The sequence below is a fragment of the Gadus macrocephalus genome, chromosome 8 (assembly GCF_031168955.1).
Source record: "Gadus macrocephalus chromosome 8, ASM3116895v1".
NCBI lineage: Eukaryota > Metazoa > Chordata > Actinopteri > Gadiformes > Gadidae > Gadus > Gadus macrocephalus.
In genome coordinates this window covers 11,729,727-11,756,641 of record NC_082389.1, presented here as the reverse complement: position 1 = coordinate 11,756,641, position 26,915 = coordinate 11,729,727, and the positions used below count along the sequence as shown (strand labels likewise).

Sequence of the window (26,915 nt, the reverse complement as noted above, 5' to 3'; positions counted from 1 at the left end):
ATGGAATAGTCAATTTAATAACCCCCTCTCGTCTACAATAATTTGAAAATTGTAATTAACACTTTATCAAACATTTTAATTTGGGACCTATGCTCAATCACAATTTGTAGTTCAATTTAAAATATACTTCTATGCAGAGATCTTTATTATATCAATAAGGCTATCTATTTTAGGGTCCTACATCTTAGGCGACTGGGACAGACTATGATGTCTGAGTTGGGTAATTTTCATTGCAACATATTGTTGCAATGTTTAATACAGTTCATTTTTCTTTTTTGATTGTATTTCCCCATCTCCATCCACCCCCCCATAATTTATGAATTTATTTGTGATTCGGTCCAACGTCGATGCATTCACGGCTTTGTAGTACCATGTCCTTGAGCGTTGTGACTCAAAAGGTGATGACGCCTCATTTCGGACGATGACGATGACTTGCAGCATAGGTGGAAGGCAGCAATGAAATATCAAAGACGCAATGATGCATCACCTGAAACATCCATACTGTTCACTCACACTGCGCAATGCAAACTGTGGTTTTAACTTCGCTTGCCTCAAGAAGCGACAGAGAGAAAGACTGAGAATGCGGAAGAGATAGAGATAGAGGGGGGAGAGAGAGAGTAGGAGATATCCGATATGCTGTCGTGTCAAGAAAATGAGTCACATTTTGAAGACCGCTGAAGGCCTACTCAGCAGCAGTGAGGACAATCACAGAGTGAGCCAATAGCATAGGGCCTGTTTTATACGTTCTGTGGTATAGGGACCCAATGTAGACCTAACGGTCTAGACATAAGAGCTAGGAACTGCTGACAAGAATATCATCATGACTGCCTGTATATTAACATGTCATCCTAAACATATACAGCCTGCAGTTCCATAGAACTGCATACCTTTGTAGATTATATTTTTACATTCTTTATTTATTGAACCTTTATCTATTAAGGAAGTCTCATTAAGGTTAAGCTCCACTTTTTTGCAAGAGAGACCTGATACCATAAACAGCTCTTCAAGTTCACTAACGGTCAGTGATGGAATTAATATCAATAGTATCACTTTTCCACAATGGTTTGTTAATATTACATAATGGATGATGCACTATGGACCAAAAGTGCAGTATGATGTATGAAATATGTGACTTAATCCATGTCTGTCTCTTATTAGCAGCTTTCGGTAAATACGCTTGAAGCGTTCGGTCCCTTCACAACACAGCATTTGTAAAGACTCCTTGACAAAAGTCAATATTACAATATTGTGTGTGTGTGTGTGTGTGTGTGTGTGTGTGTGTGTGTGTGTGTGTGTGTGTGTGTGTGTGTGTGTGTGTGTGTGTGTGTGTGTGTGTGTGTGTGTGTGTGTGATTGTATGTATATGATTGTTTGCCTACTCAAAAAGCAAAGCTTTATTGATGCCTCGAAGGTAAACCAAAAACGCCTACCAGGAGAAGAGAGATTAGGATTATTCATGAGGAGAAGATGATGAAATGAAAAAGGAAGAGATGACAGTAATCTGTCCTCCCTGGAGTCGTCCCTCCGGATTCCACGTCCAGTCATGTGACCGGGGCTTTTGGTGGAATGGTCAGCCATGACAGGTGAGGCTTCTGTCCCCTGACCTCAGAGTGGTTTCACCCAATAGGAGGAATTCCTGCCAGGGACGATGATACAATAGACTATGTGTACACATTTTCTTTGAAAATGTATGCACTGTATACATGTATGCATGTTGTCTGTCTGTGTGCGGGTATGAGCGGGAAAGGTCATGTGTGTGTGTGGTGCTGTTTCAGTCCCTACAGACGGTCAGCGTGGGAGAGCAGGGTTCAGGCTTGCGGGCTAGAGACACCAGCGGAGACGCTGATGTCACGCAAACATGTTTTGAGCACATTTTAATGACCAAGCACAAAATAGTTCCTCATTTTACTAACCACAACACTGATAATTAATATGTAAACAGCAGCCAGATCGTATCCGTCTTTCTCACGGTTACGAGGTATAGGCCTACCACCGCACAAAGAAATTGTAGCAACTTCATTTTAGTATTTATATGACCAATTATATACATTGACCTGATCCGTCATGTTTAATTTCACTTTTCATGTTAGACTTGTCAGTCATATTTTAGATCGGAAAATGTTACCAATAGGCCCATTTTGTTACAGAGAACAAGTGAAAAAATAAATATTCAATTAAAATTAGAATTGTCTATCTGCTAATAATACAACAATGCATTATTACAATATAGTAACAATATAGGCTTCGAGTGTCTCGGTTTTTATTGTGTCACAATCTATCTTCAATCAATAACCTTCTTAATTCAAACTTAATGAATTTACTTTTACTTTAATGAAGCATTGTGTTATTTGGTTATTGTCGGAGTGTATGCCCCAAAAAGCTATTAGAAGATCCACTCAGCAAATTTAACATTATCGACCAGTTATCACATTATCAGTTTTTATTACATTTTGAATTAAGCATAAAAAATGCGCAGGTGATTTCCAGGTTTCTGTGTCGTTGTTAGTCCTCCTCAATCATCAGTTCTTACAAGGCCTTTAATTAAAACAACATAGTGACATCAACTCTAACTAATCTAACATTCCTACACACTCACATGAGGCCCCAAATCACGTATAAATCCAAACGGGCCTAAATATGGAATGCGTTCGTACGTGTTCGCCCTATCTTTCTGCTTGAGTTTCTGCGTAAACGGAAACCTTTCATCCAAGTGAAAGCACGTTGCGTGAGTTTCATCGACGCACTCGATCGACTGACGTTTCTCATGACCATTTCATTGGCTGGTCTATTGCTGCTCAAGGTAAACCACACTTGGAAGAGGAGGAGGACCGCCAGAACCGTCTCCGGTCTCCACTCAGAGCACAGGAACGTTCAGAGAACGAGGGCGTCCGACTCTACTTCATCAGTAAATACTCCGATTTTTTTTTTACCATTATGAAAAGAGAAGTTTCAAAAAGCTTCTTTGTTATTCTCTTCTCCGCGCTCCTGAAATCCGTGAGTAATTGATCGCCTATTTAACTCACCTTTACTCTTATTTAGGCAGGCGTATTTTTAGAAACCATTCCTTTGCTGGATAAATAGTTAGTTATTTTTGATGAACTTTTTTATTTGATCGCTTAGCCTACATCTGTGCGCAACACGGGCTCCCGGTAATGTAGCACGTGTGTAACAGAGTCAATTATACAGGAGTAATAACTAACCGGTTACACGTGCACGTACCAGACTGTGGGCAAGTAATAGCGAGCGTACCTTTATTCGCGTGGTGAAAAAACTCGCACCTCTGGCCGCTACTGTTCCGGTGGACTTTTCTGCTCAGGGTCGAAAGTGGCTACCCAGTACCCAGATATTTAAACCTTGCTGCGCGCAGAAACAGGTGGCAAATGGACTACGATCGCAGAAGTTGCATTGTGCAAGACAGTGAACGGGAAGCTCGATGTTTTTTAAACTGGGAAGAGCGTGTGGACCAGCCCGGTTTATTTTTCTGTTGTAACATTGTATTTTTCTTAATGAGCCCAGCTTGTTAAAATGGTTGACCATTGAACATCTCTATTTTCAAATGATACCATGGCAACAGCCTCCCCCATTCCATCCATACTACGATTGTCTCCAAGACAAATATTTCTGAGTCATGCGTGAATCTGTGGAGGTGTGTGAGTTTGTTTTACGTACTGGATTTGGTTTTAGCAGCGTCGTTTCTTCCGACATAAGGACAAATACATTTATGCAAATTTATAAAAATAATTGATAAAAAAAAGGGGATCAAAGAAGGGCTGCGTAAGGTTAATGACATCAAATGGATTTGATGGTGATTAATTGGACATTAAGCTAAATAGGCTATGTAAAATGGGGGTAATATGCCTTGGAAGTTATTTCAGTGGTTGAGGTGCAGGAGAAGATGAGATGTTAGAGGGCATCTATTAACATGCACGGGCAAAATCCCTCATCTATCTTCTTTTACCAAGATGGATGAGGAAGTCTATTCTGAGAAGAATCATTCTAATTGATGCTTCATCATATAGGCTTCTTACCGAATTTTGTATAATTTATATACATACAACTGAATTTAGGAAGAGCAGTGTAATAATTGCTTGTGTGTGTTAGAAATCCATCCATCTGTAAGCCATCGGTGAAATGCACTGTGAAGGATCTGTTTGGAAATGTCTGCGTGAGCCCATTACGATTTCCGACCGCTCCTGGCTAATTTCTGACCAATCAGGGCATCTCTTCCCTTGGTTCAGGCAAGTCCATCTTTCCTGTCAATCACAGCTCTTTCAAATGCAAGAAAGCAACGTTCTCATCCCTGCCCTTTTTTCGCTCTATCTTCCCGGCTCTAAAATTGGAGCTACAGCAGTTTTAGGAGCCGCTGAGGGCACCTCATCAGAGCAGTGAGTGTGTGTCACAGAGAGGAGGAAGGGACGGCACAACGCCAGAGCCACGAGGCGGGCCATAAAGCAGGCGTACCCACCCTGGTCACCTTGTGGGAGAGGGAGAGGGGGGTCTGATAGAGCCGTATGGTTTAATGATATGACTGGAAACAATAACCTCACACGCACAAGAGCGCACATACCCGTGCACACACACACACACACACACACACACACACACACACACACACACACACACACAGGCACAATAGGCGGTGATCAATGTGCTCTTCTGGAAAACTCATCTTCCTAAGTAACAGCTATAAATCTGCCTCCTGGCGGCAACGCGATTGGATTCTGTTTTTTATGAGCTACATGGGAGCTGTGTAGGTTGATGATGGCATAGAGACACATCTGCACACGATCACACACAAACACAGACACACACACAGAAACGCACTGAGACACAGAAACACACACATAAAAAACAAATGCACAAAGTTCACCTCATACCATGTTTAAGCGACCGCTGGAGACATACCCCCTCGTCTTGCTCCATCGAGGTCTCTCGTTTGATAATCAGAATAAGGTTTTCTTTCTTTGACACTAGCAAGGCGATGTTTCTTTTCTCTGACGTTCTCTCACCCAAGATGAAGAGCACAATGGGCCCAGGGAGCTTTCTTCCCTTTTTCCACATTAAAATGAAACTGAAATGTTCCTCTGACTCGATCCATTTCGGCTGCTGCTGCCCTCGAGCCTTCTTCGGCTGGGACGAACATTCACTGTTCTTTTAAGTTCTCCACGCAACACCTGTCTCTTCCTGATGCACCCCAAGTCTCCTCCAGAGACACACGCTAGAGTAGACTGTAAGGATACACTTATGTTGATGATGCTTATGTTGTATCATAGTCTGTATAGGAGTATATCCTAGAGCAATCGGATACATGTTGTTAAGCAGGAGGTAGGGGCTATGGGCATCCTGCTGAAGGATGCCTGCAGGTAGACTCAGATATTAGGGATTGTTCCAAGAACCTTTCTACTTGCCGAAACTATCCGGCCCCTGTTTACACATGGGTAAATCACATTTGGGAATGGACAGGATTTAGTTGGTCATCCCTGTTGGTGCATTGATAAGTTATATTTAATACTGGGCCGTGGTGAGCTACACAAAATCATACAGCACAATGAGCATGTGGACAGATCCTAAGAACAATTGTGCAACATCAGTTTTTACCACCTTCTCTCTCTCACTCTCTCTCTCTCTCTCTCTCTCTCTCTCTCTCTCTCTCTCTCTCTCTTTCACTCCGTCTCTCTTTCTGAACTAATCTGCCAGCCCAATGAATGTATCTAACCTGTTCATCGATGAATAAAACAATACCAATGCTGTGCTTTCTCCCGACAGGCCTGGTCAGTGTGCGAGATCAGGGCGGAGATAGAGAGAGAGCGTGAATACTGCCTGGGCCAGATAGAGAACAAAACCACAGGTCTGCTCTGTTTATGTTGCTTTTAATGTCATCATGTGACTGCATGTATACTGTCCCTGCGCCCGGTTCCAAATGTTTGGTTATGAAAATGAACCCCATCCACAGACAAGCTGCCCAACAATGACACCCTCTGACTGAAACAAGCAGGAGTCTCTGAAAAGCATTTTTCAAGCTCCATCAGTGTTTTAAATAACAAACTGATTAATTTGTTGGACTGTCCCTTACAAAGGAGATTTAGAATCTCAATGTGTTCTACCTAGATAGAAGGAAACATGCTTTTGTGAAGCCTTTTGCAAAAATACCTTATTGGTTTTGAATAGATGTATTTGAATCTTTAAAATATCAACTTGTTTTGTTTTCAGTCTGTGAACATTTGCTGTTTTTTGATTGGCTCTCTCTCCTGCTTTTGACCCTTTGACATTTAACTTGAAGTCTTTTAAATTGGAAGGGAAAACAGTTCTAAATAGCTTTCCATGCCCTGTGGAACTGACAATGCATAATCAGTTGTGTTCTGACTGGCATATGTTTTTCTGTAATAAAAAAAAACTCTCACTACAATGACCATTTATTACTGATCCTGAATTCTCGTTATGGAAACCCTGGGGAAAGGTTTTTTTGTAGTTAGGAGATCAAAATGTTTTCTTTACAAACCTTTCTATAAGAATTGCTAAATAATGAGGTGACACATGTGGTTAGGCATGGTCGCCCTTCTGAGCCAGAGGTTGAAGGGTGGTAATCACCCCTGTTGCCATGGAAACGTCAACACTAGATTATGTAGACACCTGCATTGTTAGGAAACAGATATATGTACCTACATTGGTGTAATCACCTGCACTGGTGTAAAAACCTGCACTGGTGTTGATAACACCTGCACTGGGGTTGTCAACACCTGCACTGGGGTTGTCAACACCTGCACTGGTGTTGTCAACACCTGCACTGGTGTTGTCAACACCTGCACATATGCTTGCGTTGTTAGGAAAATATGGTATGATTATCTTTACTATACACGTGCACTTTTTAGATTGTGCGAGCAATTCAAACATGTGAAACGTCTAGATCTGCTCCTAAACACACTCTCACTCTCACTTTCTCACTCTCTCACTCTCACTCTCGCTGTCTCTTTCCCCTCAGGATGCAGTGGGATGTGGGACAAGTTGATGTGTTGGCCCAGTGCCGGACTGGAGGAAGTGGTCACCCTCCCATGTCCCAAATACTTCTCCTACTTCACCAGCCACCCCCGCATCGGTAAGACCATTTGGAGTCTTTAAGGAAAATTCACATTCAAAATTCAAATTCGAATTTGGGTGTATTCATTGAAAGGCAAATTATTTTAGAAGAGTCTAATTTTGTGCCAATTTCTGCGTTCATTAGCAGAAAAGTATGTTCGATGCTAACATACCGCTGTGTGTATAAAGAAGATCAAGAGACAACAGAGAGAGCGTGAAAGTGAAAAGTGAAAGTGTTTCCTCCTCTGAAAGAGAGGGGGAAAGAGAGACAGAGAGGGAGATAGGGAGAGGGAAAGAGAGACAGAGAGGGAGATAGGGAGAGGGAAAGAGACAGAGAGGGTGATGGAGTAAGGGAAAGAGAGACAGAGAGGGTGATAGGGAGAAGTAAAGAGAGGGAGATAGGGCCAGATTGGGGGATAAAGGGAGAGGGAAAGAGAGACAGAGACGGCGATAACATGAGAGGGAAAGAGAGTCAGAGAGGGAGATAAAAGGAGAGGAAAAGAGGGACAGAGAGGAGATAGGGAGAGGGAAAGAGTGACAGAGAGGGGGATAGGGAGAGGGAAAGAGAGGGAGATAGCAGGATAGGGAAAGAGTCAGAGAGGGAATAGGGAGAGGAAAAGAGAGACAGAGAGGGGGATAGTGAGAGGGAAAGAGACAGAGAGGGGGATAGTGAGAGGGAAAGAGAGGGAGATAGAGGGGCTGAGAGAGAGACAGAGATCAAGTGAGCTACAGAGACAAAGACAGAGTGAGCAAGAGACAAAGAGAATAGAGAAAGAGAGGGAGAGGGGGAGATCATGCATGCCTGCGTGTGTTTGTATGGCGGTAAGTGTGTCTGCTGGTTGCAGTGTGTGGATTCAGAGGTGGAGGCACTCACACATTACTGACCACCCTCTGGCTTCTGCAGGACAGCTGTTTGGTTCTGTAGGGCGGCTGTTTAGTTCTGTAGGATGACTGTTTAGTTCTGTAGGATTAGAGTTGAGATCTGTAGAATGGCTGTTTAGTTCTGTAGGATGACCGTTTAGTTCTGTAGGATGAGAGTTAATATCTGTAGGATGGGTGTTTAGTTCTGTAGGATGAGAGTTAATATCTGTAGGATGGGTGTTTAGTTCTGTAGGATGAGAGTTAATATCTGTAGGATGGGTGTTTAGTTCTGTAGGATGACAGACATAGGATGGTCAGCCGTTATCCTGACTGGTTCAATAGTCTTTTTAACTCTGAGTGAAGGATGAATTGAAATAAATATTTTGGCTCTATTTCTGATCATTTGTCAGCCGGTCAGTGTGTATTTCTGACGCATTTCTTCTTTATTCTTCCATTATTGTTAGAACACGCCTCAAACATAGTCGACAAACCCCGAAAAAATTAACTATCACATTTCTCCTCAGCCATCACTTTCCTTCTAGCAAATTTTGTTGGTTTGATCTATCATAGAGGATGAACAAACAAGCTGTTTAATTATACATCAGCCAAACAATGACGCATAAGAATTCGCTAGCTGAAGTCACTTTACAAAAATAAATCCTTTCTCTCTCTCTCTCTCTCTCTCTCTCTCTCTCTCTCTCTCTCTCTCTCTCTCTCTCTCTCTCTCTCTCTCTCTCTCTCTCTCTCTCTCTCTCTTTATATATTATATATATATATATATATATAGAATATATATATATAGGATGAATATATATATATATATGAATATGTATGTATATATATATACATTATATATGTACATATATATGTATATATATGAATTTTCAAAACTAGGAGCGACTCAAAAAATGCTTAGAGCTAACTTTTTGTGCTTATCGTTCTTTTTCCTTTGCTTCCTTTTTTCTATTTGTATCCTTCCCTTGCGCTCTCTCTCTCTCTCGCTCTCTCTCTCTCTCTCTATCTCTCCCCTCTCTCAGTTCCTATTAATTCCCAGGATGCATCTCCCTAGTGTAGTATCATCTTCCCAGGTTGAAGGAACTTGTTTGTTTGTACTGTAAGGCAGGTACAGGCCTCAAGGCTTCTGAGTTTGTTGTGATCTAATGAAGTTGTGAAGCAAGGAGTACTATCTCCATCATGCTCTATATCTCAAAACAAACCAGTGGTTTGGTGGAACTCTTCCAACTAGTGGGTCATTAGGTAAGACTAGGGCTTCACGTTCTGGCTCTATTACAATACATATTTCCTTTGTATTTATCTGACCGGAAAGGCTTCATCAGACAGTGAAGTGTGACCCCTGCTCATCTGTGGGGTGTGTACTATTGTGCAAATGTCTAATAATATGGTACATCCCATATATTCCACAGATTATAGATCCCACTGATCATGTGTGTGACATTTGATGTTGCCGCTCATTGTAGCACTAATCAAAACAACTCAGCAGTGGCCCAACTATTATTACTATTATTTATTCTAATAGTTTATACTTTTATTGTCTGTTGTTTGTATTTTCAGTATGGTAAGAGTTCATGTGATGCATGTTTGGCGCTAAACGTCATATTGACCTGCTTCACTGTGTTACACATAGGACTTGCAAATGTGTACGTATGCTTTATTCTGGGGGTGGGGGGAGGGGGGGGGGGGGGGGTTAATGCTGAAGGGATTCATGGAGGAAAACCAAATGGGAGATTTCCTGGAACCCGTGATGAGACCCACATGGGAGCTGGGATTGACCTGGCCGGGGGAGTGGGTAGGAGGGGGGGAGAGAGAGAGAGAGAGCATAAATTACCCAAGGTTCATAAGGGGGTTGAAGTTGTGGAAGATCTACAGGCTCTCAGTGGGAAAAGGGGGAGAGGGGGGTGGGGGGGGGGGGGCGGGGGGGCGGGGGGGGGGGGGGTACTGCTGCAGCTGTTGTTGTTGTGGTGGAAATTCACCTGAATTGAATTTTCGAATTAACCTCAGAGAAAAGTAGGCCTTCTTAGGTCTTTGACTGTGTGAGCGCGTGAGCGGTATTCTCTGGAGAATGCGTAATTGTAATCTTGCCTGTGATCTCCCCGGCGATTTCCTGAGGCCCGCTTGCAGGTGTGATCTTAAGGCCTCGGCTGACAGGTTTAGTTTAACCTCTGGCCATAAGAGAGATGGTTATCAGTGATGACGTTGGCAATGACGAGGAATCTGCACCAGAATGCACCACGGGGGCAAGTGGTGGAAGGACAAGCACTGGGAAAGAGAGAGAGAAAGAAGGAGATAGAAGGAAAGAAAGACAAATAAAGAGAGAAGGAAAGGAAAAATAAGAATTAAGAACCAATTGAACGAAAGCAACTAAAAAGGTAAATCACATGCAAGAAAAAAGTTTTATCCCAAAACCTCAACGTTTTTAGCCCTGCATGAATGGACATTAAATCGTCTCATCACCATGATCCATCATATATTTTATAAGCCCTGGAAAGACGTAAACAAGCATCGCCAAGCTTGGCGCCACAGAGATTGAGAGGCCAAGTCATAAATTTGGCTTATATGGAGTTTGGCATCTTGTCACGCGGCTGAACTCTTTACCTAGGATTCTGACGCAAAACCCCATCCATCCTTTATTTTCCCTCTCTTTGCCAAATTTGATTTGTGTGTGTGTGAATGTTCCTCTGTGTATGCACATGAGCGCATGTGTGTGTGTGTGTGTGCATGTGAGTGAGTGTGCACATGTACCTATGTGAGTGTTTGTGCTTGTGCGTGAGTGTGTAGATGTACCCATGTGAGTGTGTGTGTGCATGTGCGTGAGGGTGTACATGTTTGCATCTTTCTCTGCATGTGCGTGTGTGTGTGTGTGTGTGTGTGTGTGTGTGTTTGTATTTGAATGCATGGGTGTGTGTATGCATGCGGCCGTCTTTTAAATATTTCCCTTCCAGCAACATACCTGAAATTGTCGCGACTTTGCATTGGGCTCTCCTTATCAACTTTATGGTAGGCCTACCAATAGATCCCCCACTGGGCTCTAACAATGTCAGGACTGAAAGGTGGGGTGGCTGGAAACCAAACAGATAGAAACCGATCAACAACTTAAGTCCCAACAGCAGCGAGTGGAGTGCTACAGCCCCCCCCCCCCCCCCCCCCCCCCACCCACCCAGAGTAAGGATTCTGGGCGGAGGATGAAAGCATTCTTCTGGCGGGCCGACGGACGAGCCAGGTCCAACGGTGGCATGCGCTAAACAAGCAGCATGCGCTAAACAAGCAGCATGCGCTAAACTAGCAGGCGGCTTACGGCGGCCATTGTGTCTGCCGTGCGGCAGAGGTGTCGGCCGGCGCTAAGCCGCTTGTCTCCCCCACGTACGCCCCTCAATTTGGTTGTCCCACCACTATTTTGTTTTTATTTTACATTTTCCCTGTAAATCGATGCCAAATATATCCTAAAGATTATCCCAGATTAGGGCTCATCGCTGTTGTTATGATCTCCCACTGGCGTTGCCTCATCGTGGTACCGCACCGAAGAATGTGAGCGAGGAGGAATTTGGTTCATCTCCTCCTCCTCGTCTTCTTCTACCTGTTCCTGGACTCGGTATCTGGGACTAGGGCTTGGCAACGAGGTTTCTGTGGAATCAAGGAGAATGAATTGAATTGATCAGAGAGAGAGAGAGAGAGAGAGAAGAGAGAGAGAGAGAGAGAGAGAGAGAGAGAGAGAGAGAGAGAGAGAGAGAGAGAGAGAGAGAGAAGAGAGAGAGAGAGAGAGAGAGAGAGAGAGAGAGAGAGAGAAACTTAAACTGGTAAAAAACGGATGTTGCACAACTGTTCTTATTATAAGTCCACGTGCGCAATGTGTTCAGCTCGCTGAGCACATTCTGCTCTGCGAGTCTCACCACGGCCCAGGATTAGAGATAAACCTTGTGCAATGTGTTAAACGGAAGGTGATCAATATCGTTTAGTCATTAGCGTGTATTAATGTCTTCACTGAACTTGCCAAAAAAGAGCCAAGTAAACTAACCCTGAAATAGTTAGGATTTATTTTGTTGGACGTTGATCACTGAATTTGAAGAATTTGATATATGCCCTTCTCGGAAATTATATAAATTAAGTAAAAGATAAAGGAAAGACAAATATTTCTAGCAGTTGATAATGTAGCCTTTTCCTTCTGCCAGTTGTTATTGTTAAGTGAAATCCAGATACAGAGAGGTTAAATAGAAGGCTCTAGAACGTTCTATGCCAATGCTATTTGTCTTTAGTGAACTGATAGGAAGTGAATACCTAATCCCATGTTTACTTTGACTTCACCTGACTGTAACTATTGTTAATATACAGTGCGGAAGTACCTGAGGTGGTAGAGCGGGGTGACTTGTAACCAAAAAGTTGCTAGTTCAATCCCCGGGCGTCCCTGAGCAAGCTTACCCAAACTGCTCCCGAGGAGATGGCTGTCTCCCTGCATGGTTGACTCTGCCATCGGTGTGTGAATGTCTGTATGAATTGTTATGAGGTCACTTTTGATGAAAGCGGCCTTAATGTAAATGTAACTATTGAGTGTGGGTTCCGGGCAAGGACTAAGGACTTACATTAACTCTCTGTCCTTGAAATGAAAGATCCATTCACTTGAAAAATAGAAGCAACCAATAATGAATGACAAATGATGAATGTCGTCGCGGTCAGTAGTTGTCAGTTGGAGCTTATCTGACAGCAATGTGTTTACGATGACTTTTCATGAATATTCTCATGCATGCTTTGTGAGTCTAATATTTGATAATAAGATCTTATCTTTTATTATTTTATTTTCAATACTATTCTTAAATATTTCACTCCTTTATATAGATGATTTATTCCATTGTAGCGCATTATATACTAGTACGTTCTATTGTAATCTGTTCTAGCATTCTACTTTGTTCTATTCTAATAAATTCTGTACTCTATTCTAGTGAGTTATATTCTATACGTTCTAATCTAGTCCGTTCTTTTCCACTTTTTTCAATGCTAGAATGTTGTGTTTTAGCAGACTGTATTGTTATTCATTCTATGCTAGTAAGTGCAGCCCCTTTACATGTCTCTGTGTTGGCCAAGATCAAGATGGCCACTGGAGGTTAATTAAGAGACAGATGGAGGCAGATACACATGGGATAGAACTGAGCCTCACAGTGTCCCTATTAGTTTGGAGAAGTATTCCAGGTAGACACACTAATTTTAGCCAGAGAGGAAACATGGGAATTACATGGGAATGAATGAAATGGAGGCTAGTTTTCTTTTTCTCGGTTGTTAGAAAAAATAACATCAAGCTAAAACAAACAAGCTTCCTTCTTTTTCTCTCTCTCTCTCTCTCTCTCTCTCTCTCTCTCTCTCTCTCTCTCTCTCTCTCTCTCTCTCTCTCTCTCTCTCTCTCTCTCTCTCTCTCTCTCTCTCTCTCTCTCTCTCTCTCTCTCTCTCTCTCTCTCTCTCTCTCTCTCTCTCTCTAGGCAACCTGTCAAAGACGTGCACCGAGGACGGATGGTCAACCATAAGCCCCGCCTCCTACAACCTGCACTGTGGCTTCGACAGCAACAACACCATGGATGCTGAGGCGGTTGACTTGGTAACCAGGCACCCTACAAGCCCCACCCCCCCCGCCCTAAATACACATGTGTGTACGAATGGCTGGGTGACCCCTCAATTGGTCAACCAGCCATTCGTCTCACACGGGGCCCACGCGATTCCCCCCGTATTTACAATTGCACTGAATATGTTTTTAACACCATTGTTGTTTCATTATTCTGTTTTTTATCCGTCCAGGGAGACTTCTACGTGGCGGTCAAAGTGGGCTACACGATTGGCCACAGCGTGTCCCTCATTGCCCTCACCGCCGCCATCATCCTTCTCTGTCTCTTCAGGTAACCACGCACATCAACTTTGTGTTTTTTTCGACTCTTTATTTGGTAAATGTCCTCATAAACAGCCTGTTAACACCCCCGGGGATCGTTTTATAGGAGAAATAAAAGCCTTTAGGGCAATCACTTCGTGTCGCCCCCGTGATTTCCGGTCGTTCCTTCCGACACGGTGGTTGAACTGTTAATGCACCCTGAGGGCCTGCGGGGTCTGTGCTTAGTCGCCATATCTCTCCGAGAAGAATCTCATAAACGTGAGGCCTGCTGTTGTCTACAGCATGCTCCTCTTTGACCCGCATTCAAGTGGGTTTATCTCTGCATACTGTGTGTGTGTGTGTGTGTGTGTGTGTGTGTGTGTGTGTGTGTGTGTGTGTGTGTGTGTGTGTGTGTGTGTGTGTGTGTGTGTGTGTGTGTGTGTGTGTGTGTGTGTGTGTGTGTGTGTGTGTGTGTGTGTGTGTGTGCGTGCGTGTGCGTGCTGCACGTACGGGACTAACAAAACCCCTGTTCATTACCATAAAGGCTCGTCGATCTAAAGTGGTCTTTAGTGGACCACAGACACGTTTGAACCCCAGGGAGTGTGTGTGTGTGTGTGTGTGTGTGTGTGTGTGTGTGTGTGTGTGTGTGTGTGTGTGTGTGTGTGTGTGTATGTATGTGTATATTCATAGGTCAATCAACAAGACGCTTGTTTACACCACAAGGTCCCGCAACGCAATGTCAACCATAGTTCTGGCCGGTGTGTATTATGGTCTGGATGTGTAGCATGGAGCGGGGGGGGGGGGGGAGGGGGGGGGGAGGGGGGGGGGGTTGTAAGGGGTTGTGCGTAAGTAGAGCTGCTGCTGCTGCATGGTATCACACACACACACACACATACACACACACACACACACACACACACACACACACACACACACACACACACACACACACACACACACACACACACACACACACACACACACACACACACACACACACACACTGCTGTGTTGACTCCTAGATATGTCGGCTTTTACACAACTAAGCCCCCATTTCAGGATCAGGGTGGGAAGAAGGATGCGTTTGTTTTGAGAACACCCAGAAGATCTCATTGCTAGAACATTCTATTTCTCCCGCCTTGTTTAGTCTTGCTCGAGTTAAATGCACTTTTGGCTGCTTTTATTTGGATCTTTGTTGATATTTGAAATAATGAAGCAACCAAAAGCAAAGTGTATGTTTCGACTCATTATTTCTAATGATTATAAATGAAACGATCTTACACCTTATATTATATATTTATAGTAAATATTTATACTGTCTAGATTTAATTAAATTTCCTGTGCAGTTTTTTACATCTTGAATTTATTCTCTTTGGCGCCCATGACACCACGACAATTTCCTCCAAAAGTAATCGGTTTGTTTCTGTTGCTGCTCGCCCTCTCTACAGGAAGCTGCACTGCACGAGAAACTACATCCACATGAACCTGTTTGTGTCTTTCGTACTGAAAGCCACGTCGGTATTCGTCAAGGATGTGATTCTTTATCCTGGCGATCAGCCGGAAGAATGCCCCTCCTCTGTGAGTACATTTCAGAGCCACAGGATGGTTAAGATGTGTGTACCAATGGCCACCTATAGCCAGATGTCTTGATAAAGGTGTATTTACTCTTAAATGAGGAGCATTCACTCATCTGCATGATGCGTAAGTAGGAAAGTGCAGTTGTTAGGGTGTTTGACTTCCAGCAGAAAGGTTCTGGGTTCGAGTCTGAATAGTATAGGCCGTCTACCTGTATAAATACTGGATCAAGACCTGAACGTGCATGTACATGCCTCTTAAAGAATAGTCAACAGAGTCAACGTTTGTTTGCTCCCTTGTCTCCTTTAAAGCGAGGCTGTGGGGTCCTTCAGTGGTTTGATTTCTCTTCCTTCTCTTTTCTTTTCAAACACGTGAGTCATCACCGCTTACGTCTGCTGTCTTCCACATTAGCTACAATTTGCCCAAGCTGCCACACAGCATTTTTTTTAACCAACTTTTACGTTGACGGGTGACAGTTGCTCAACCAACCAACTGTTAACCGTCCAGCGGGCCATAAAGCTCTGTCTGTTGGTTTACTCAGTGGAGGGGCGCTGGAGTGCTCCTGGGTGTAGCACTGTTTGTCTACGTCCTCCAAACAACTGCTCCTAACGAAGCGCCACGGCGCCGTGCCGTGAGAGTTCCTGTTTGCCCAACGGTCGCCCCCTCAAGTGTCAGAGTAGACGGACAATAAATCAGCAGAAAATACTGTTTTTATCCGACCCTGATCAGAATCGTGACAGAAGCGAACACAAACAAATGGCTAATAAAGTTTCAAATCCTCTCCCGAGATAGATACTGTTATGTACTGTTGGATACCGTTCATCTGTGCCTCTGGTGATCTCGGAACCAGCGGAGTGAGGCCGCGTCTGGTCCACATGGGAGGTGTATGAACGTGATTGATGGTGACATCACTGCGCAACAAGCGGCCCGAGCCTCTTCCTCTTTAAAGAGCGGAGGGTAAACAGTCCCAAACACAGCTGCCTAGCCTCTGTCAAAGAGCTCGGCGGCTGTGCTTTGAATGCATCACTCTGCCGGTAGTCTCTCGGTGACTCAGGACGCTAATGCGCCGACCGCATACGCGATGTTCCTCGTGTGTTCGGTAGCCACCTGTGAGCCTGTGACGCTACATCTCGTTCCCTCTGTCATTCGACTCACGTTCCGGTCGGCCTTCACTGCCCTTCCATGAAGGAACAAAGCCCATCCAACATCTATCGGCGCAAATGCTCTGCTTCATAATTCAAGTTCCTACTCAGTAGCTCGAGCATGATAGTCTGCTACTGTCCCCTCTCTGGTTGCACAAACACACACACGCACGCACACACGCACTCATACACACACACACACACACACTTTAAAGATATATTTTTGCAGTATTTTTTTTAATGCTTTATTATAGAGTGAGATATAGAGGACGGTATGGGAGATAGAGGCGAGGACATGCAGCAGATGACCACGCTGTGCTGTGTTTAGGACTGAGCCCATGTGGTGCGCTCTCTACCCGGTGAGCCACCGGGGCGTCCCACACAAGCACTTTATCGTTGAGATGCTATTTGGGAACATACAATCACAGCTGATGTATCCATGCTTTGTGGGGACTTAAAGGCCCTTTCCCATTCCTTTGCTCTGTCTCAACCCTACATCTCAACCCTAACCCTCATTGCTCAATCTCATTGCTACCCCTCATTGCTACCCCTTAACGGTCCCCTACCAAATGGGACAACCCTACCCTGTGACGTCATCATGGCCTCCCCGTGCCCCCTAGCAGATAACCAGACCCCTGGAAATGTTACAAGAGACAGACTGGCTGCCATTGTCTCGGGCAACGAGCAAGACCCATTGTAAAGATGTTTAACCTGAAATGGTATTTATATTTTGTAATTGGCCCGGCCTGCCAGACTGGCCACACTCACACTGGCAGATTTGAGCACGGATAGGTGCTAAAACAGCCACGGCCACGGCCAGAAGGCCTAGTGTGAGTGCCCCCTTAGATAATAATCGGTTAAGAACAAGAACACTTTAGAAGAAACCCTTTATTTAAATAAGAAACACTGAACCACACATCTAAAAATACACACAAACACACACCTAAAAATACACACACACACACACACACACACACACACACACACACACACACACACACACACACACACACACACACACACACACACACACACACACACACACACACACACACACACACACACACACACACACACACTCTCTCTCAGCTTTTGAGAGAATGGTGGAGAATCACATCTTCTCCACCATTTCGCCAACTTTGCCTCGCTCTCCTCATGCCTCGCCTGCCCCCTGGCACTCTCCTCTTGGAAGGGGTGTCTGGGGTGGTGGAAGAGGTGCCTGGGGTGGAGGAGCATGAGGGAGAGGTGGGGGGGCTGGTGGCAGTGGACTCAACGAAGTCCTGAAAGAAAACGAATAAGAAGGAATTAGGAATTATATGCCAGAACTGGTTGATATGGCCATATGTTATGTACAATATATAATAGCTATGTACACAATATAGTACTGCCAAAAAATACATTGATTAACCATGTAATATTACTAATATAATATAATATCTTAGTATAATAATACTTATAGAATATTACTAATATAATATATATATGAGTAGGTATATATTACTTATAGATTATTAATAATTAATAACTAATAATATTACTAATATTACTTTCTATATTAGCTAAGAGTTTATTGTTTACTGTTTACTGTTTTTTGTTTACTTTTTATAGTTAGTTAGTTAAGAGTTTATTGTTTATCTTATCTTATATTATAATTATTGTTTACTGTTAACTTTTTATTTTACTTTTTATAGTTATCTTAGAGTGTATTGTTTATCTTATATTGTATATAATTTAATATTGTGTTGCGTTTCTTTCTGTAAACTACTGGACAATCAATTTCCTTGAGGGAGTCATCCCAAAAGGATCAATAAAGCCTAATCTAATCTAATCTAATCTAATATAATATAATATAATATAATATAATATAATATAATATATTAGTATAGTAAAGCTTATTTTTAACCTGGAGTCACTAGAACATGGAAGATCTGGATATCATACGACATGATATCCAGCCCGGTCTGCAGCCCGGTCGACGGCCGGGATGCAGAGCCCGTGATGGGGCATGCATCACGGCCGAGAACCGGGGTCGGGCGGCCTGCGAAAGTCGGCCGGGGACTTCCGCGATCTTCCGCGAAAATCGGCCACAGACTTTCGCGATCTTCCGAGAGTCCTTGGCCGGGCTTCGAAGCCCACGGCCGGGCTGCAGAGTATAATTAATAAAATAATTACTAGTTAATTACAGAGAAAATACTTACATTTGTGTTTTTCCAATCCTGTCGCATCTTTTCGTCCTCCATCTTGTCTGGGATATTTCTTGATTTTCCGTTTTCTCGCAAGGTATTGTGGGAGCAAGTCAGAACTGAATCGCTTTGAGGGTGCCCATCGAAAATCTCAATTTTGAGGGGATGTTAGCCCTCCCTCTTACCCCTTAAAGCTACCTTAAAGTGGTATTGGGACATTGCTCCACGGTGCGTGCACGCGCAACAGCGAGGGCTAGGGCTGAGATTTTCTTTAGAGCAAAGGAATGGGAAAGGGCCTTACACTCACTCTTTGTTCAGTTGCCTTGATGGGACTAGTAAGGAAGGGATTTAAATGAAACCCCTTAGTGGCTAAGAGTGTCTACTTTCACTGATGGTCTGCAGTAAACTACAGTGACCACTATGAATGACATGTTTAATGTAAATCAAAACATATCAAATGGGTAACTGTAAAGGGTAAAAATATATAAAAATGTTGGCTCTTCAAGAGGAACAAATACAAATCACACAGACACACTGACAAAAACACACACACACACACACACACACACACACACACACACACACACACACACACACACACACACACACACACACACACACACACACACACACACACACACACACACAATGCGTAATGTTGTGTAGTTATTCTAACAGTGTTTGAATCAGTGCTTCCACATTGTTTACACCTGGCAAAGATTGAAAGCACCTCATGCGATAGCATTTCCAAAGACGTTCCAATAAAGTAAATACATATATTATATTGATAACATTTAAACTGTATAATCCAAGTATACTTGTTTATCTCTACCGTGTTGTTTATACAAACGTTGATAAATCCTTGGGACCGACGGCCGAGCGTTCTCTGCACTGATTTGCATCAGGATTAATTTCACTGAGTCTCCCCAGATGATAACCTATGGCCCTTACTGCTCCTATGACAGGGACAGAGAAGACGTCGCCATTTTGTGTTATTTCAGTGTGATCTATCCAAGAGGAGGCCCCATGTTGGATCTCAGTGGATCCAAGAAAAACATTTCTGTTTATTTGGGCTATAGCAAACTAAACAACGGTCATGTTTCCCCCATTTTGGTTACCCGCACTATTTACTGTGCATTGGGACGCCGTTATTCATCTGACCGCAAACGGCCTCATTCACCTAGCGGCCATCTTGGTTCCATCTTAGCTCTAAACCCTAGCTTGGGAGGGGGAACCCACCTAGCATTTACAACCAAGATGGCAAAGAGAAGAATAAGGGCCACAGTTGTGCAGCATAGTAGACATAAATATATGGATTTTCAGATCTAGATGCGACTCATAAAATGCTTAGAGCTAACTTTTTGTGTTTTTTTCTTTTCTCTTTTGGTTCCAATTTTTTCTTTGCATCCTTCCTGACTCTCACTCTTTCTCTCACTCTCTCAGTCTCTCTCTCTCCCCAAGGTGGGCTGCAAGGCTGTGTTGGTCTTCTTTCAGTATGGGATCATGGCCAGCTACTTCTGGCTGCTGGTGGAGGGTTTGTACCTCTACGCACTATTGGCTGTTTCCTTCTTCTCGGAGAAGAAGTACTTCTGGTGCTACATCCTGATTGGTTGGGGTAAGAGTCAATCATTATCATCTGCCAACTGTCATTGGTCATCAACCCATCATGATTGAGGACACTGATATTGACCTAAACTGTACTATTATTATTTTAGGTTTGACTTTAGGTTTTATAATACAATATACAATTTAATAATACAATGGGATATATTACTTATACATAATAAAGAGAAGCAGATTGTGAGCACGTGTGACAATTTATTTCTAACTTGCTATTAGATTGGACAACCTTAAACAATAGTTATCAGTTAGATGGTGTGGTTATAAGAAAATTGCTAAGCTACAAAAAAAAAATCCAGAAATTGAAACTTGTGACTGTAGATTGTTCTCATGAAACAATAACTTTTATCTGTCATGAAGAAATATCTGCTTGCCAATTTTTGACATTAGTTTAATCCTGAAACTACGAAAAAAGAAATCATTGAAATGGGAATGCAAACAGACGTGCTCAATGCCCCGTTTTGTATTTGGTCTTGTTGAATCATGGCTATCCTTTGTTTGAACAAAGTGCTGTGTTATTGATAGCATTTTCCAGGACACAGTTATCTGCTTACATAACTCACGTCAACTTTATGCTTGCAGGTGTCCCAGCCATCTTTATCTCTGCCTGGGTGGGGACCAAGGTGTATCTGAAAGATCCAGGGTAACTGGTTTTATTTGATTGGGTCACTTTGACCCTAGCGTAATGATTAGCACGTCTATTCAGATATTGATAGAAAAAACGTTGATTAATTTGCTTGCAAAACATTCTAAAAGGTAAAGAATGTCTGATTCCCTGCCGAAAGGTACCGGGTTTTATCCCCCAATGTTCATATACATGCCGACAGATGTTTTTACCAAGTCAGTGCATACATTCTTTGCATGGGGGGCCCCCAGTGGGAAACTAATCCCTTACACGTGGCAGTCTTAAAGGGCCCCTTGTTTAACGATCAGGTTTAATGTTAGCCACGACGATGCATTTAAAAATCTACCCTTTTGTGACATCACACCTCGGGGTCAAATAGTGGCCCTTTAACGCCTTGCTCTTATGCCATGCTTACACACTTGTGCAAGACACGACTTCTTATTCAGTGTGATGTTGTTTCTTTTAGACAAAGACAAGAAACCTTGTACATTTGAATGTATTAGAAACTGGTCCTGCTTTCCAATAACTATGTCAACCATACATCCCTCTCCCGCAAAGACATTGAATACATTAAAACTAGAAGACGCCCCGACTTTGTTGAAAAGCTAACTACTAAAAGCAAAAAAAAAAAAAAAAGTTCAAAAGTCTTCCTGGTCCTTCTCTGCAGTAGCTATGACAACCCTCTATCTCTCCTCCAACTCTCCTCCATCACTCCCCCATCTCCCCCCCATCTCTCCCCATCTCTCCCCCATCTCTCCCCCATCTCTCCCCCATCTTTCCTCCATCTCTCCTCCATATGCATATAAAAAGATGCTGGGATATAATCGAAGGACTCCCATGGTGGATCATCAAAACTCCCATCCTAATTGCGATACTGGTAAGCTCCCGCCGTGGGCAGCAAACTTTGTTAATGTCATCGCACCGTGCATCTGTGCAACTGTGGAGGGAGATAGCATTACAATGCCTGACCTGCTGCCTCTCGTTCACTCCCAAGGTAAATTTCTTCCTCTTCATCTGCATAATCCGGATCCTGCAGCAGAAGATAAACTGTCCAGATATTGGCAGGAAGGAATCCAATCAATACTCGTAAGCCTTTCTTAGTTTTCTTATTCTTGAAACCAAAATGTCAATGTTTCCTGTAATTCGATTTTCTAGTTGGGTCATCAAGGTGACTAATCCTCAGGGGAAATTGAGAAATTTGAATCATGTTGAGAAGCATTTCTTTAATTTATGTAGGGATATCATTTCTAGTTGGTTGTAAAAAGTTGTCTTCAACTCCCATGCAAAAAGTTCTAGGTTTTATCCCCGTTGCCAAAGTCTACCTGTAGTCATCCCAGGGAGCGATGGATCTGAATATTTACATTTGTTTCACACTCCCATGTTAGCATAACTTTGCCTCTGTTTCCCCAATACAGGCGACTAGCTAAGTCGACATTACTGCTCATACCTCTCTTTGGGATGAACTATATCATTTTTGCCTATATCCCCGAACACATCCAACTGCATGTGAGGATGGTCTTTGATCTGGTGCTGGGGTCCTTCCAGGTTGGTTTCTCCCTACCATCAGCACTCGATCATATAGGAAATGTCTTAGCATGTTAGCCCCTTAGCTCCTTAGCACTTTAACATATTAGCACATTAACATCTTAGCATCATAGTGTCTTAGCATAGCGCCTTAGCATCTAAGTGCATTAGAATCTTTGCAAATTACCATATTAGCACATAAGCATTTTAGCACCATCTTAGCACCAACCTTAGCATAAATTGAAGGGCTGCTATTTTACTAATAGTGGAATCACAGTGTCCAAACATTCCTCAACCTATCGGCCTACCAGGTGGAGAACACCAGCTGGTAGGGGTCTGATCTATCCACTGATCATCTGGTTTGAAATAAATAGAAAACTTTAACTAAATACCTATAAAGTTTCAAAAAAAGAAAACGGCTGAAATAGGTCAGAATTATTGAGTGATTGGATTTTACATTCCTTGTCCTCATGTGGTTCAGACTCTTACATATCTCTTTTTACATTATAAGCCATGTTTGTGATGGTCATTTCCATGGCTTCACAGCAAATAAAACTGCAAAACACATCTGCAGTATCGCACACACACAGCTACCTTTATCTTGATGACGGATGGCAATGAATTGCGTGGACTTCTCGCCCTCTTAATCTTCTAAATGTAAGAATGTCATGATGTTTAAGGAGAGATTAGTATTGTGAATTCATTCATTCGTTTGTATTTACATTTTGACAGCAGAATTGTGCAGTCCAACTGTTGTGCAGTCTAACAGGGTGTAGCCTGAATTAACAAAAGCCTCATTTGAAAAGTATTCTTCCCACTTACATTGGGGGAAAAGGAACGCCTCCTAGGGAAATTGATAAGACCTCGCTCTGAGTTTAGTAATGATGGAAAGATCATTGTGGGAGAAGTTTTGGGGAAATATTTCTCTCTGATTAAGTCCTTTTTAAGAGTTGTCTCTCCCTCTGTTCCTCTCTCCTTCAGGGCTTCATCGTCGCTGTCTTGTACTGTTTCCTGAATGGAGAGGTACCAACACTTGAAAATCTATCTTCCATCAACAAAAATAGAACTCATGGGGTGAATGTCACTCCCATAAACTAGACAGATTTGATAGATTATGTCAGCAGTCAATCATCCCACAGCTCTGCAAAAGTCCAAAAAAGAAAGTTTGCCTATCCCCCTGTATTGGCCTGCCACCACAAATAAACATTGACACATTTGCTACCCATATTTCAATTTTTGGAAAGCGCTAGTAGGTCAACGTATCACCACGTCCTGAACATAGCAGAGTGAGTCATCAGCCGAGCGCGAATCATCAGCAAACAACATACTCTCCCACCCCTCCCCCACCCTCCCCTCCCCAAACCTTACACAGGCGAAGAGTGGAATAAAACAAACACAAAACAAAGCAATGTATAGAACAACAACAACACAGCTCACCGTAAAACCCCTCCTTCTCTGTCGGTCCTCTCCCCTCCGTCGTTGCGGTGCAGGTGCAGTCGGAGGTGCGGCGGAAGTGGCGTCGGTGGATGCTGCAGCGGTTCCTGAGCACCGCCGACACCAAGTACCAGCCGCCCTCCATGGGCAGCAACGGCAACAACTTCAGCACCCAGATCACCATGCTGACCAAGTGCAGCCCCACCACGCGGCGATCCTCCTCCTGCCAGGACCACCTCTCGGCCCTATGAGCCCCGCCCTGACACCACCCAAACCCCCTGGGTCTGGAGCCGCCGAGCCCCGCCCTGACACCACCCAAACCCCCTGGGTCTGGAGCCGCTGAGCCCCGCCCTGACACCACCCAAACCCCCTGGGTCTGGAGCCTCTGAGCCCCGCCCCGACACCACCCAAACCCCCTGGGTCTGGAGCCGCCGAGCCCCGCCCTGACACCACCCAAACCCCCTGGGTCTGGAGCCGCTGAGCCCCGCCCTGACACCACCCAAACCCCCTGGGTCTGGAGCCTCTGAGCCCCGCCCCGACACCACCCAAACCCCCTGGGTCTGGAGCCGCCGAGCCCCGCCCTGACACCACCCAAACCCCCTGGGTCTGGAGCCGCCGAGCCCCGCCCTGACACCACCCAAACCCCCTGGGTCTGGAGCCGCCGCCGCCCTGACACCACCCAAACCCCCTGGGTCTGGAGCCGCCGCCGGCCCTCCCTTTGAGGTAGGTTTCTAGAAGGGGCCGTTGACGACGTAGCCGTTTCCATCAAAGTTCAACCCGGACACCGAATGATAGGATTCAAGCTATTAAGATGAATGTCAGGTTAAAGAAGGGAATGTCTATCACTCTCAGGGGCCACTCACACTAGGGCCGCGGCCCCGTGCCCGAGCTCATTTGCATACTAAAGTCTAGAACGTTAGGCGAGTGTGACCACGCCATCCGTATTCCAGCACGGAACAGCCCCTTGGCCACGGCACACTTGGGAGAGGTGTGCCGTGGCCAAAGTAAAGATGCTAATGAGATGACCTGCGCACACGCGCGGATACGCAACGTGAGCTGGATGACGTAGTCCTTGCGCGACCCTTCTTTCTTTATAGGTCCATGCCCTTCTTCCCCACAACAATCATTTCAAACAATGGCGGCAAGCGGTTCACGAGTGTGTTTACGTTGGTGCGATAGTGAAGTCGAGTGTTTGCTTGAAATTTGGGCTGACGACAGCATTCACGTTGTTGTTCTCCATTGTTGTTATGGCGGCGAGGACGCTTGGTGATGACGTATTTATCGTATTACGACGTGATGACGTATGTATGAAGGAGCAATCGTGCCCAGGCCACGGCCTTTGGGAGCAGTGTGACCACGGGCCAGCGGGGGGAGTGGGGAGGGGGGGAATCGTGTTGAATCTTCCTGCAGCACGGAACAGGCAAAACGGCCCTATTGTGAGTGGCCCCTCAGACTATGTATCATCCGGTGCCCGGCGGGGACTCGGAGAGACCCGGATTGGGTCGCGAGAGACATCGTTTAGCGTATTGATGCTCCAGGTGTATTGATTTTGGAGGCAGGCGTCTTGTCCGAGCAGTGTGTTTACATGGGAGCAATCAAAGCGCTTGACCTATCAATTTGAGTTGCTAGGTTACTGATACCTAGCACACTTATGCCGGTCCCATTATGAACCAATCGATTCGGCGTGGCGCTGGTTTCCCCCCCCACCCCCACGCTACCACGGGGTTGGAGCCTATGGCGAGGCTGATGCCCGTAATGCATTCCTTAAGGCCATCGACAGCTTATACAAGACATGCTTGTGTTGTTGAATTACGGCCAGATTCCATTCCGGCGGAGAGCCGACCAGCCATAAGGCTTGTGAAACCTCTCTCTCACTCGGGTTACCCAGGCTTTTATCTGCCCTGGAGAGCCCGTTTCACTCTGCAGTCACTCACGTCATCGAGTCTTCAGAACCTCGCGGCCAGATGGGTTCTGTTAGGAGTTCACAAACCTGGTGTTTCTGTTAGCATATTGGTGAATAGAGGGGGGGATGTGTTCATCGTCGAGTTAGGCTCTACACTGTTATGTTCCCTACACTCTGTTCTATTAGATTCTACTCTGTTCATTTCTATTAGATTCTACTCGGTTCTGTGGTTTTCTACTGTACTTTTCTCTTCTACTCTACTCTACTATGTTCTGTTCGATGCTATGTAATTTTCAACAATGCTCTAGTTCTATTATTTTATGCCATTATAATTGAATATATAGAATAATTGAATAGAATAATAATTATCCTTATCTTATCTTTTATCTTTATCAGCAAATGTGGGGGATAGATTAGTTTATCAACATCTTGTACTATTTGTTGTTGTATTCCACTCTAATCGGTTCTATTCTACAATTCTCATCTGTGTTATATTCTATTCTACTCTATTTGAATGTACTCTGTTCTATTGTCATCTGTACTCTACTCTGTTCTAACAAACTCTACTCTATTTTATACAATTTAAAGAAACAGCCCTTTCCACTGGGCCACTACAATGTAAAATAATAATGGTGGAAGCGTCCGTAAACCATCATGGCCGTTCTTCCCGTGGACTCATCGCCTGTTTAATGTCGATTTTCTTTTTTTCTACTGTAAAGGCATTTTGTTCAGCAGACGGGACTATTCTGTAGCCAGTGGCCACAGGAGTGTAGAAGATAAAAGTAGGCTACCTCAGACCTAAAGTCACACGTTGTGTATATAAGGGGAAAGTGTATATAGTCTGAATAAAGAGATTTATTACGTTTTATGGGAATGACTTGGATGACTGGAAATCAATGTTTACAACGTAGTTTGTGTTCGTACCTGACTCTATTTGCGTTGTATCCGTGTAGCTGTTTCGACATGTGTGTTCTATTGTTGCTATTTGTATTGAACACTTAATCCTCATGTACAGTATATGGACATAGTAATGTAAATATCATTGAAGAGAAAGTCACATCAATAAACCTATTTGCATTGTGGGCTTGCCTGCATCGAGTGTTTTGCACTTTAAA

At 43.9% G+C, this 26,915-nt stretch overlaps 1 protein-coding gene and 1 long non-coding RNA gene across 4 annotated transcripts; one reads left to right on the top strand and one right to left on the bottom strand.

The window, feature by feature from the left end:
* Positions 1–2,310: 2,310 nt before the first annotated feature.
* LOC132463069 (vasoactive intestinal polypeptide receptor-like) lies at positions 2,311–26,915 on the top strand. 3 transcript variants are annotated; one of them, XM_060058972.1, is made up of 14 exons: positions 2,796–2,993; positions 4,101–4,384; positions 5,766–5,847; positions 6,979–7,092; positions 13,415–13,530; positions 13,728–13,825; positions 15,243–15,372; positions 20,138–20,309; positions 20,897–20,957; positions 21,750–21,816; positions 21,934–22,025; positions 22,355–22,484; positions 23,445–23,486; positions 23,954–26,915. In XM_060058972.1, the coding sequence occupies exons 4-14, from the start codon at positions 6,990–6,992 to the stop codon at positions 24,146–24,148; spliced, it is 1,206 nt and encodes a 401-aa protein (XP_059914955.1). In that variant the 5' UTR covers positions 2,796–2,993; positions 4,101–4,384; positions 5,766–5,847; positions 6,979–6,989; the 3' UTR covers positions 24,149–26,915. The 3 variants fall into 3 exon arrangements, with proteins under 3 accessions (XP_059914953.1, XP_059914954.1, XP_059914955.1); XM_060058970.1 differs by lacking the exon at positions 4,101–4,384 and having other exon boundaries at positions 2,311–2,904; XM_060058971.1 differs by lacking the exon at positions 4,101–4,384 and having other exon boundaries at positions 2,789–2,993.
* Positions 17,385–18,992, bottom strand: LOC132463070 (uncharacterized). The gene is made up of 2 exons (XR_009526966.1): positions 18,710–18,992; positions 17,385–17,791 (listed from the first exon to the last, which is right to left on the bottom strand). It is a non-coding gene; the product is annotated as an uncharacterized LOC132463070 (long non-coding RNA).

Excerpts from the sequence above, each read along its gene's own strand:
- LOC132463069 (XM_060058970.1), top strand. The coding sequence starts at position 2,764 with ATGACCATTTCATTGGCTGGTCTATTGCTGCTCAAGGTAAACCACACT. Across the intron at positions 7,093-13,414 it reads CACCAGCCACCCCCGCATCG|GCAACCTGTCAAAGACGTGC; the intron begins GTAAGACCATTT and ends CTCTCTCTCTAG. Across the intron at positions 20,310-20,896 it reads CTACATCCTGATTGGTTGGG|GTGTCCCAGCCATCTTTATC; the intron begins GTAAGAGTCAAT and ends TTATGCTTGCAG.